We start from the raw sequence: 13,297 nt of genomic DNA, 5'->3' as shown, positions 1-13,297 counted from the left end.
ACGATTGTAATAAAAATTAGTTATTCACTATTTTTTATAAATTATTTTATATATAAAAAATTTATTTTAAAAATTTCGTAAAATTTGAATAACAATAACTAATATAATCATTACTAGAAAACTAGTTATTACAGACGGATATTTCCGACGGATTTTATCTCACAGAAATACAAGGGAATTTCAGAGAGGTTTTTTGTCAGAAAACAAAAAAATGAATTAGCATAAATTACAGACGAAAAAGAGAATCCGTCGGTAATTTCGTCAGAAAAATTAAATTTTTTTTCCGTGGAAAATAGTTACAGATGGAAAATCCGTCTGTAATTTAAAGTTTCCGTCGAAAATATTGAGATAATCCTAATTTTATCACACTCCATTCGAACGTTGCCAGCAGCCCTCATCTCTCGAACTCTTCTCCTCCGGTAGAAGGTGTTGTCGCCGCCGGCGGGGACAGACCGTGGGTGCCTTCGTCATCTGGGGAAGCTCTACTCGGCCCTCTTCGCATCGTTACTCCTCTCCTCGCCGTCGTACGAAGTTCTGGGTTCCTCCCCTCTCTGACCTTTCGATTTATTTTTAATTTGAAGTTGTTTCTGATTCTCTGCTCCTCGCTGTTTTTTATTTAGGATAAAGCTAGCGTTTGCCTTTGATTTTGTGATTTCATTTCCGATTTTGTGATTTAATCTCTGCTTCCTTTAATTCTCAAAGGGGCTTGATCTGCGCTTTTGCCTCTTATCTCTCTCTCCTTTCTCTCTCTGAGTAGCCAAACAACTTGTTCTTGTTCTTGTTCAGGTAGTAGTTGCTGCGTGTATTGGCTTTGATGTTTGTGCAAAGGAGTTGACGATTGACCAGCCTTAAAGTTTGGTAAATGTGGTGATTTATATCTTCAAAATTTGCTTCAGGTGCGATTCTTCACCACCACCGCTTTCAGTTTTTCAAACCTAATTTCTCTGTTTATTCTTTTGTTAATTGTTATAATTACTGTTTTTTTTATTTTTTATTCATATTAATTTTTTGTATTGTTTGCTTGATGGAGTATATTTTCTTCTACGATAATAAGCTTTTTTTTTCTTTTTTCAACATTTTTATTTTCCGATTTGATTTGATTTGTTTTGGGATTCATGGACAATAGCTTTCTTCTCAACCATCAATTCTGCATCATCCTTGGTGTGAATAAGAGAATCAATCAGAGAAACATAGTTGCAAATGTTATTGAGAAGCTGTTGAAGTATGTTATTTGGTCCAATGGTCCTGAAACCGAAAATCCCAGTGTTTCCAACAAGCAATGTGCTGGGAAGGATTTTGTTGTGCTTGTTTCAAGGCTTCTTGTTGTTGAACTCTTCCTTCGTTATAATTCCTTTGAGATTCAAGTTGGAACTTCACCCTTGGGCTCTAATATTACCCTCACTTCTCTTAAGAGAATTAGCTTCTAAACCTTCTAATAATACAATTTTTAATTCTTGTATTTATTAGGATCTTTATTTTTTATTTTGAGTAAAGTATCGTTTTTGTCCCCAACGTTTGGAGTAAATCCTATTTGTGTCCCTAACGTTCAAATCGTCCTATTTGTATCCCTGACATTTGTAAAAGTGATTCAATATTATCCTGCCATCAATTACACATCATGAGCGCTTTAGTTTGAGTTTTAAAAATCTCTTATTGAAGTTAGAATACAAATGTCTGGGATAGAATCGATGATCTACTCCAAAAAATAGCTCATCAAATGTTGAAACTAATTCTTACAACATTTACATAATTCACTTTTTTAGGGACATAATTGAATCTAAATACAAATAGTGGGTATAATATTAAAATCGAACACATCCAAGTGAGGCCTAATTGAGAATGAATACATCCAAGTGAGAATAATTGAAAAATATAATTTGATTTGTTAGTATAATTGATAGTAAGATAATATTGAATCACTTTTATAAACGTTAAGGATACAAATAGGACGATTTAAATGTTAGGGACACAAATAGGACTTACCCCAAACGTTGGGGACAAAAACGATACTTTACTCTTTTATTTTCATTTTGGTGTTAATCCTATATATATTCTTATGGTATATCAGTGGCTAATTAAAGAGATGAAGATTTAAGCTATTTCTTGTATTGATTTTACTTGAAGTATCTGAATATTATGTGTATTCAAATGTACAAGAAATCATCTCTTTATAGAGTAATTACAAAAATAGAAATAACTAGAAAATAGAAAAAATACTAGCCTAAAATAAGAAAAGATTTCTAATCATAAAATCCCTAAAAATAAGCTAAACTAAAGCTGGAAAGGATATTATAATTAATTCTATTTACAGAAAAGATTCATGAAATAAATTAGGAATCTGATTTTGATTTGATTTAGTCAACACTCCCCCTCAAGCTAGCTTGAAGATATCCTTCATTGACAGCTTGCTTATTATGCTATCAAAGGTCTTCTTGGGTAATCCTTTAGTTAGAACATCTGCTAATTGTTCCGTGGTCGGAACATATGGGATACAAATCTGTCCTCTCTCAATCTTTTCCTTTATAAAATGCTTGTCAACTTCAACATGTTTAGTTCTATCAAGCAGAACTGGATTATGGGCAATCAAAATTGCAGATTTGTTGTCACAATTCAACCTTATTGGTGGAGAAATGGGAACCTTTAGTTCTTGTAAGATTTTCTCTACCCATAGTGCTTCACATATTCCATGAGCCACTGCTCTAAACTCAACTTCTACACTACTTCGTACCACAACACTCTGCTTTTTACTCCTCCAACTAACCAGGTTTCCTCCAACAAAGGTGCAATATCCAGATGTTGACCTTCTATCCATGACATTCCCAGCCCAATCTGCATCTGTATAGGTTTCTACTTGAAGATGTCCATAGTTTTTGTAGAGTAACCCTTTCCTAAGCGATCCCTTCAAGTACCTTAGGATTCTAAAGACAGCATCCATGTGTTCTCGGCCAGGTGAATGCATAAACTGGCTTACCATGCTCACAGCAAAGGCTATATCCGGTGTATGGGATAAATAGATTTGCCTCCCCACTAAGCACTGATATCTCCCTTTGTCCATTACATTTTCTGGTTCAGCTGGCTTCCATTTTAAGTTAGGCTCTATAGGTGTTTCAACAGCTTTACAACCAAGTAATCCCGTCTCTTTTAAAAGATCTAGGATGTACTTTCGTTGGTTCATAAAAATGCCTTCCTTAGACCTTGCAAATTTAATTCCAAGGAAGTATTTTAATGAGCCAAGTTCTTTGATTTCAAAAGCTTTGGCAAGCTTTTCTTTCAAGTCTTTTAGCTCCAAGCTATCATCACCTGTCAGAATAATGTCATCCACATATACAATTAAGATGGCAGTTTTATTAACTGCTGAATGTTTATAGAAAAGTGTATGGTCAGCTTGGCTTTGAGTATAACCAAGTCCCTTCACCACCGTTTCAAGTCGTTCAAACCAAGCTCTTGGGGATTATTTTAATCCATAGAGAGATTTCTTTAGTTTGCACACTTTATTCCTCCCTAGTTCTGCCTCAAATCCAGGTGGAAGTTTCATGAACACCTCTTCCTCTAGCTCCCCATTCAAGAAAGTATTCTTTACATCCAATTGATGTAAAGGCCAATTGTAACTCGCAGCAAGAGATAAAAGAATCCGCACAGAGTTGAGTTTAGCAACTGGAGCAAAGGTCTCTCGATAATCTACTCCATAGGTTTGTGTAAATCCCCTAGCTACTAACCTAGCCTTATACCTCTCTATGCTTCCATCAGCATTGCACTTGATTTTGAAAATCCACCTGCAGCCAACTAATTTTGTATTCTATGGCAGATCTACAATCTCTCAAGTTTCATTCTTCTTAAGTGCATGCCACTCTTCCATCACTGCTAATTTCCAATTGGGATCATCTAGTGCTTCCTCTATATTCTTAGGCTCAAACAGATTTATAATTTTAGAAGTAAAAGCTCGATGTTTTTGAGAGAGATTTTGGTAAGAGACATAATTGGAAATAGGATGGTTGGTGCTGGTTTTGAGTACCTTTTTGGTGCATGTTCTAGTTTCTTTCCTAAGTGCTATTGGCAAATTATTATTAGAAGTAGCAATATCAGATTTACCTGGAAGATCCTCAGGTACTACAGTTGGGCCGTCTTCCGGATTTTCAGATTGGGTTGGTACAGAGATGATGGGCTGGTCTCTATTCTTCTTGGGATATTTCCGAACATAACATCGAAGCTCCTTTTCTGATTGTGGTATTTCTTTTTCTGTTTGTGTTTCAACTAATTCTGGCACAATTTCAGAATTTATTTCCACATCTTTTTTGGCAATTATTTCAGAATTTGTTTGATAAGTGAAAGTTGTATCCTCAATATGTAAGATAGGAGTGGGTAAAGGTTCATGCAAAAAATTTTCTTCACTTAAACTCTCACCCTGAAGAAATTTTTTCAGAAAAAATGTTTCATGTTCCAAAAAAAGTAACATCCATGCTTACATGACATTTCTTTGTGTGTGGATTGAAACATTTATAACCCTTTTGACTTGGGAAATAGCCAATAAAAATGCATTTTTCTGTCCTTGGATCAAGTTTACTTCGGGGTAAAGGTGTATGCAAAAATACAGTACAACCAAATACTTTTAAAGGTAAATCAGAATGCAACCTACATGCTGAAAAATTCTTTTTAAAAGTATCCAACGGTGTGCAGTAATTTAACACACGCGTAGGCATTCGATTTATGAGATAGGTTGCTGTTAGGACAGCATCTCCCTATAAATACTTTGGAACATTACCCTCAAACATAATGGCACGTGCTACTTCAAGAAGATGTTTATTCTTCCTTTCAGTAATGCCATTTTGTTGGGGTGTATTAGGGCATGTAGATTGATGTTGAATACCTTTTTTTTTAAGAAATTCACCAAGATTTTTGTTAAAGAATTCAGTACCATTATCACTTCTTAAGATTGAAATTTTTGTGTCAACTTGAGTTTCTACCATTTTTGAAAAAATACTGAAAAATTTTAGAAACCTCAGATTTTTCATGTATGAGATAGATCCAACATAGTCGCGTGTGGTCATCGATAAAAGTCACAAACCATTTCTTTCCAAATTGAGTTGTTATTTTCGATGGACCCCATACATCACTATGAATCAATTGGAAAGGTTTAGATGCATGATAAGGTTGAGAGTAATAAGGAACTTTATGACTCTTTGCACGAATACAACTTTTACATTTAAGTAAGGAAGAATCAATATTCTTAAACAAACTTGGAAACAAATGTTTGAGATATGAAAAATTAGGGTGTCTTAGTCTATTCTGCCAGAGCATTATTTGGTCCTTTATAGGCATAGAACTAATACCACTAAATCCTTGAGCTACTTTATCTTCCAAAATATCCTCAAAATGATAGAGCCCGTCCATCATCTTAGCACTGTCAATCATCTTCCCCGAGGTCCGGTCTTGAAAAATACCATGAGTGTCAAAGAATGTCACAGCACAATTGGAATCCTTGCAGATTTTACTAATAGAGAGAAGATTACAGGAAAACTTTGGTACATGTAGGACATTTCTTAGGTCAATATTTTTGAACAATTTAATGGCACCTTTTCCAGTAATGGATGAAAAACTACCATCAGCAACTCTAATTTTCTCATTTTCAAAAGAAGGAGAATAAGTTTTAAATAAAGGAGAAAGGCTGGTCATATGGTCAGATGCACCTGAATCGACAATCCATGGTGCATTCAAGTTTGAAGTGCAGTTAAGGGATATAAGAATACTAAAATTACCTGTTTGAGCCAAAGAACCACTAGGAGTACTAGATAAAGAACTGGAATTTAACAGCCTTATGAGCTGTTCAACCTGTTCCTTACTCAAGGATGATTTTTCAGCCTCATGAGCAGTTGGGGTAGCACGTATTTTGGAACCAGGTTTGCTGCCTTTAAGATGTGCTGATTTTTCATGAATCTTCCAGCAGATTTCTCGGGTGTGACGAGGTTTATTGTAGTGGTCACACCAAAGATTGGAGGGATGCTTCTGATTTAATGAACTTTTAAGTGCAGCAGATGCCACTAAGAGTGCATTAGACTCCAAAGAAGTCTGTTCAGTCTTGCCTTTTCCAATCATCACAGCTCTACGAGTTTCCTCTCTTCTAACCTTAGCAAAAACTTCTCCAATTGAGGGTAGGATTGCTCTTCTAATAATTCTGCCACGAACTTCATCTAGCTCCACATTGAGGCCTGCAAGAAATTGAAATATCCTCCCTTCTTCCACTGTTTGTTGGTAGTGTTTGGTATCAGCGGCTGAAATTCACTTGTAGTTATTGAAGTGGTCAAGGTCCTGCCACACCCGCTTCAATGTGTGGAAATATTTGGTGACATTGTCACTCCCTTGTTAAATTTCTCTAGCTTTTAGAGTAAGTTCATAAATTTGGGATTTATTCCCAAGATCAGAGTACATCTCCTTGACACTATCCCACAATTCTTTGGCAGTGGTATAGTCCATATAGTTACTACTGATATCCTCCTCCATTGAGTTCACCAGCCATGTCATCACCATGGAATTTTCGGTATCCCACACATTATATTGTGTGTCAGTGACGTTAGGCTGGTTTCGCTCACCGGTGAGATATCCAATCTTCCCTCTTCCACGAATGTACATCTGAACTGATTGAGACCACCTAAGGTAGTTTGACCCATTTAGTCAAAATGTGGTGATCTGAACTGAATGGGAGTCACCACTAACTAGTACCCGTTGCTCAGATTTTAAATCTGATGGAGTAAGAGCTTGTTTGGGTGAGCTTCTAAGAAAAGATCTTTTTTGGAGTTATCTTTTTTTAAAAGATCTTATGGAAAAGTAAAAGTAATTTTATGTTTGGGTATCTCATGCAAAAAGATCTTTTTATCTATCAATTATGTTTAGGTATAACGATATAAAAGTACTTTTTTGTTTATTTATTAGATGAAAAACATCTTTTTTTAAGAGAAAAAGATCTTTTAAAAAAAGATATAAATTACAGCTTCTCAAAAAAGATTTTTTATTTTTTATTTTTCTAGTGCTTTTACTTTTACTACTAGAAATTTGCCAAACACGCTAAAAAATAAAAAAAATCTTTTTTCATTGAAAGAAGATCTTTTTTATCAAAATAATGGCGCCCAAACAAGCGCTAAGAGTGGTGTTCTCCTTTTGTTCATGATTAATGACTGAGGAACTGTCAGCCATATCTATAAATCAGAGGCACAGTGCAGAGATTCTGCTCTGATACCAATTTGAAGTGTCTGGATAGAGAAAGTCTAAGGGGCCAGCAATTTTGTTAAAATTTGGCCAGCACTTAACCATCAAAAGTAAAATAAGTAATTTTGCACTATTAGATGTAATCTCCCACCATTAAATACACACATGATGGTTGATTGATGGCTATATATTACAATTTCTGCTGGCCTCCTAGCACTCCTCGTCTGGATCTTATGTGTATTTAAATGTATTGGAAATTATCTCTTTATAGAGGAATTACAGAAATAGAAATAACTAGAAAATGAAAAAAATATTAACCTAAAATAAAAAAAAATTTCTAATTCATGAAATAAATTAGGAATATGATTTTGATTTGATTTAGTCAACAATTTTGTATAATATTTTAATTTTTTGTTATTGAATTTGGGGTTAATGAATCTAAAAGGCATGGTCCCATGTTGGATTTTTAATATAGATATAGGGAATTAGATTGGAGTCATATTGGAAACTATTTTGATATGTTCTTCTATATTCTGTATCTCTTTCTTTCATGTTCAGCTAACTATATCCAATTATTTTATTTATTATTTAAAAAAAAATTGAAAAAAAAAAAAAAGAACTACCCTCTTCTGCTGCTGCTGTGCTGCATGTTGTTAATCTCAAGCTCCTTACTTGTTTTGATAATCATGTTTGCTTACTCAACAATTTGTCTATTCTTTCCTCAATTTCATTTTTTGTACGCATGAATCGCGCGGCTCTAGCTCCTAGGGTTCTAAAGTTTCCCTCTTCAGCTAGTTTTAATACATGCATGTAAGGTGTTGATGTGAGCTGTGTTGTAATTATCTCCACATCCATAAATCCTTGTCTTTTTCATGGCATTCTGCTTCTGCCCTAGCTACATTTGATTTTCCATGGAATATAGTATATATTAGCATCTTATATTATTGTGGGAAGGTAGATATTTAAATCTGAAAGGGGATTAAATGTTAATTATTTAAATTTAATTTTGATTTAGGACAGGATACTATGGCCTTGTTTTGTTTGGTTCATGTAGCCATGCAATGTTTAGTAGTTGTTGTTGTAGTGGTGGTGGTTTTTATGGTGACACATAACTACACTTTTGATTAATAATATTGATGGAAGAGGTGAATTTTCTTTCAGATTTCATGCCTTTGAAAATGGATCCTAATTTCAACTCCAGTTTCCTCAATGGATTTAGATTCAGCCAAGTTCCCACTATCCCCAATGTAGAGGAACAGTGCCCTGATCCTGTAAATGGGTTGGAAACCATGAACATGTGCTTCTTTTCTTGGCTGCGTGTTCTGCTTAATATTATATTACTCTAACTTGTCTTTGCTTGCTGCTCTTGCTTATTGCCACGTTGTTTTCTTTTAGATGAGTTATATGAATCTCTGACTTTGTTTTCTCTCTTGTTTGGCTAATGTATTACTTCTACTTTTACTACCAGTTGCAATTGGGCCTCAAACTGATCTGCTAAGGACTCAAATATACTCAAATAGCAATCTAGTGAGTTTCTCATCCTCTTGGTTAGTTTGGTTCATTAAAGGTTATCCTTTGCATTTCACTTGTGTTTTCAGCTGCCTGGATGTTAAGTATATTGGTTAGAAGAACTGGGCCATTTCCAGCAATTTTCTGTCTTAGATAACTGATACTTTTAAAATATATTCTTAGAATTTTATGCTCATTTTTTATTTTTGATATAGGAAGAAGGCAGTGTTTTACAGTGTTATTGAAGTATATTGTGTTTAACTAAGATGTAGAAGACACAAATCAAACTATCAGATTTGTTATTAATTAGATTTGTGTATCTATTTTTTTTTTTTATTTTATTAATGCATAAATCTGACTCTCAATTTGTGTAATAATCCAAAGTAACTTTCATTTATATTTTATAGGAAATCAATACTACTTTATCTATGTATGTATCTGATATGTTTCCTGCAGCCATTTCATAGGGTTATGGTTCCGTGGGAATTTGAAGTTTTAGATCCATTTGGTTTCTCTTGTTAAATTTCAGCACAAATTTTTTTATATATTTGATGTGTCGCAGGAGATATCCAGAAGTTATTTGAACTGATCGTGATTACTTTGATCCTATATTGATTTCATTTCAGAACATTTTGTCCCTTGAGGGTGGTAACTGATTCTTCTGTCTTGTGAAATACATTAGCATGGAAGTCTCATTCTTTTGTTATTTGCAGATAAATACATCCTTCAAATTTTTTTGCTACAGTTTTTAAAGATACAGAAGTAGTTGAACTTTTGCTTCAATTCTGACATCTTGTTTTGTCATCTACAAATATACAACCGTTTTGAACTTGTGGTTACTGGTTAGTGATATTCTTTGCTGAACGAGTAATGATTATTTTTTAATTACTATTTAATTATTATTAACGCAATGGCCTAACTTGTGTTTAGTGATATTGGGCTTTGCTTGGTTGTGGCCTGAGCTGAGAATATGTTAGAACCCCTTTGCATGAACTACATTGTTTTGAGGACAATACTGTTTTCTGGTACAAAGCTTCATTAATGGCTGTTTTGCATGAACTACAACTTATTTGTTTGTGCTGCAGTGGAGCTCAGGATTGATGGCTCCATTAATGGTGAGACAATAGCACATGCTGAGCCATACGTGGGTCAGGAGTTTGATTCGGAAGCAACAGCGCATGCATTTTATAATGCATATGCCACGCGTGTTGGATTTGTCATACGTGTAAGTAAGCTCTCACGGTCAAGGCGTGATGGTTCTGCAATTGGACGTGCTCTTGTTTGCAACAAAGAGGGTTACAGAATGCCCGATAAGCGTGAAAAAATTGTAAGGCAAAGGGCAGAGACAAGGGTTGGTTGCAGGGCAATGATTTTGGTGAGGAAAGTTAGTTCCGGTAAATGGGTTGTCACAAAGTTTGTAAAGGAGCACACACACCCTTTGACACCTGGAAAAGGCAGAAAGGATTGCATTTATGAACAATATCCGGTTAGTTAATGTTCTTCCTTTACTGAAATATGTATATGATAATATGTGAGTTCTTGGTCTATGCCTGATAGAAAGATTGCATCTGGAACAGTGCTATCAACTATCTGCGCAGCCCTCACAAGAGTTTGAATTCAACAGCTAATACTAATGAAGTTCCCATCTTATGCCTTTACACAGTTGATCCAAAATTACTTTTGAGTGAACATTCTCAAATACAAGATTCATTCTTTCTAAAGTACTTCATGTTTTCAGAGTGAAAATATAGTTTTACAAAGATGCAAAAATTAAGAATATTTGTAGTACTATTAGTAATAAGCTAAACTTGTCTTTTATTAAAAAGAAAAAGGAAAAAGGAAAAAGGAAAAAGGAAAAAGGAAAAAGGAAAAAGGAAAAAGGAAAAAGGAAAAAGGAAAAAGGAAAAAGGAAAAAGGAAAAAGGAAAAAGGAAAAAGGAAAAAGGCTCTTATAGATGCATTTGTTTTTCTCCGTTAAACCATGTCCTATGAAGAAACTTAAGTGATCTTTTGAATAATCTCTGATACTCGTATTTGGTTTTTCTCCACTTACTTACCTCTGTTTTTTTCTTTTGCAATTTTCAGAACATAGTCATATTTGCAGTACTATTAGTAATAAGATAAACTTGTCTTTTATTAAAAAGAAAAAGGAAAAGGCTCTTATAGATGCATTTGTTTTTCTCCGTTAAACCATGTCCTATGAAGAAACTTAAGTGATCTTTTGAATAATCTCTGATACTCGTATTTGGGCTTTCTCCACTTACTTACCTCTGTTTTTTTCTTTTGCAATTTTCAGAATGAACATGATAAAATTCGAGAACTATCTCAGCAATTGGCTATAGAGAAAAAACGGTGTGCAGCTTATAAAAGGCAACTTGAATTGTTATTTGAACACATTGAGGAGCATAATAATAGTCTTTCAAAGAAAATACAGCACATAGTACGCAATGTGAAGGAGATTGAAGCTGAAGAACAACAGCGTCATAGATAGGTTCAACTATTAATTTCTAGTATTTGAGGTATTTCACCGGATGAAACACAATCAATGACCAGTGTTGAAGGTGCTACTAGGAAAAATCATGCAAGAAGTATATTTGCTGACCAAGGCATGGATTGATCATTTTAAATAGTTATTATGAACAACAGGGGCACAGAGCTGAGCTATATGCTGCTCGTGTTGCAAAGTGCTTAGCTGCTCTGGAGGGACGTGATAAGGTTTATGTGGATGACCTGAAAAAAGCTGTAAGGTTTCTTTAAGTGCAAGTTTCGCACATCAATGTTACTTTCTGATAACTTATTTAACATTTCTTTTTTGATACAGGTAGAACTGGTTATTCTTCCCCAGTCAATTGTTAGTGAGAACCCACCAGAGCAGCAAAATCAGCAGCCTCCCCCTCCACCTCCACCTCCCCAAAACCAAGAAGGCGATGAACAGAATGAAGAGGAAGAACAAGAGGTTGAGTAAAGCATCTTTCAAGTCAACAAAACTTTGATTACAATATGTTTTTGAAAGCAATAGATGTTGGCCAGAAAATATATTAGCCATTCCTGTCCAGTGGGTTTCCTAATTCTTTTAGTATCCACCTTGTTGTTCTTATACAATTTTAAATATTTTTCATTCTGCACAGGATGAAAATGATAAAGAGAATGAGCAGCAGCAAGAGCAATTACTTGAAGAGTTTATCTTTGATGCTGAAGATGGCTTGGTAGATGAGATGAATTGTCGGGCAAAAAGGTAATATAAAAATCAGGTGAATTTGTCGGGCGAAAAGGTTTTCAAAAATAAGATTTAAAAAAAGATAAGATAAATTGAATTTTAATATTATATGAAATTTTTTTTAAAAATAAAGATAAGAAATAAGGATAAAAAGATTAACTCAATCATATCTAAACGAAGAACCTAAGATAGCATGTTGAGTTGAATAAATATATAAAATTTCTCAATCTTTTCGGTGTTTTGCTGCTAACAAAGACAGATTTTTCTTTAAATTCATGCTTATTCGCAAACCTTTTATTAAGAGTCAAAACTCAAGATGTTATTGTTCTTTTGAGCTAGACCAGTTCGTTAGCTCTGGGGGTGGCAATCTCATTCTTCCTGCTCTAACCGCTACCAGTCATCAGAACCATCCGGACTAGGAATAATCCATTTTCTTTCTTCAGATCACCTCGTCTCACACATTCACTGTGATGGACTCTTGTGACAAGATGAATGGAGGAGCTGTGAATATTGTTTCTGGTGGTGGTAACAAGAAAGGGAGTGATAATGGCAGCTGCTGCAACTGCCAAAAAAGTCGATGCTTGCAACTTTATTGTGAATGTCTTCGTGCTGGAAATTTGTGCAACAATTCTTGTACTTGCAAAGCGTGCGAGAATAATGAGAATAACAGGGATAAAGTGTATGAGAAGAAAAAAGAAATAGAATTACGTGATCCAGAGGCGTTTCAATCCAAGATTATTATTGGTGGGAACGAAGCAGCAAGGCACAGAAAAGGATGCAACTGCAGGAAATCAAAGTGCAAGAACAAGCACTGCGCTTGCTTCAGTGCTGGAGTTGGCTGCTCTAATCAGTGTAAATGTGACGATTGCATGAATGAGTATGGAATCGTCAACAACCAACAAGTACATGTTTTGACTAATGATAGTAATAATAATGGCAGCAACAACAATGGCAGCAACAACATCACGGTGGATAATGGATCATCTCAATTTCAACATCTATTTCCCGAGAATGATGACTTCTTACAGGTATAATTTCTACTAGTATTGTCCACAACAGTTTAGTGTGTGTTTGGATTAGAGTTGGTTAAACTGAAGTTTGAATGAAAGTGATTTTGTAAAATTGATTTTGGATAGAAGTGAGTTTGTGCCAACATGATTTATGTTTGGCAATTTTATACTAAAATTGATTTTGATAAAATGAAATTGTTTGGATAATATTAATTAAAATCACTTTTAGATAGATAATTAGTTAATTACTAAAAAAATATAATATTAAATTATAATATTATTTTTTAGTATATTTAATTTTTTTATACTTCTTTTAGTATATTTTTTTATATAATATTATTTATAAAATTCTATTTTAGTTTGTT

At 34.4% G+C, this 13,297-nt stretch overlaps 1 protein-coding gene and 1 long non-coding RNA gene across 5 annotated transcripts in view; one reads left to right on the top strand and one right to left on the bottom strand.

Moving 5' to 3' along the window:
- The window catches only part of LOC107611515 (protein tesmin/TSO1-like CXC 7), a 6,694-nt gene continuing 2,080 nt past the window's right edge, over positions 8,684-13,297 (top strand). Inside the window, exons 1-6 of one of the 4 annotated variants that reach the window (XR_002352975.1) lie at positions 8,684-8,724; positions 9,792-10,192; positions 11,002-11,447; positions 11,527-11,661; positions 11,834-11,940; positions 12,262-12,880. Coding sequence is in view for 3 of the 4 variants with exons in the window: in XM_021109883.1 (XP_020965542.1) it covers positions 12,393-12,950 (558 nt within the window). In the remaining variant the exon portion in view is untranslated. Of the gene's footprint in view, positions 8,725-9,791; positions 10,193-11,001; positions 11,448-11,526; positions 11,662-11,833; positions 11,941-12,261; positions 12,951-13,297 lie in introns of those variants that run through there. The other 3 variants (XM_021109883.1, XM_021109884.1, XM_021109882.1) reach the window with 3 other exon arrangements.
- On the bottom strand, positions 10,650-11,049 carry LOC110266071. Its single transcript, XR_002352977.1, has 2 exons — positions 10,974-11,049; positions 10,650-10,762 (listed from the first exon to the last, which is right to left on the bottom strand). It is a non-coding gene; the product is annotated as an uncharacterized LOC110266071 (long non-coding RNA).

Source organism: Arachis ipaensis, chromosome B08, assembly GCF_000816755.2.
Source record: "Arachis ipaensis cultivar K30076 chromosome B08, Araip1.1, whole genome shotgun sequence".
In the NCBI taxonomy this organism is placed as follows: Eukaryota; Viridiplantae; Streptophyta; class Magnoliopsida; order Fabales; family Fabaceae; genus Arachis; species Arachis ipaensis.
The sequence above is the reverse complement of the archived record's forward strand: the minus strand, read 5'-3'. Positions and strand labels throughout refer to the sequence as shown.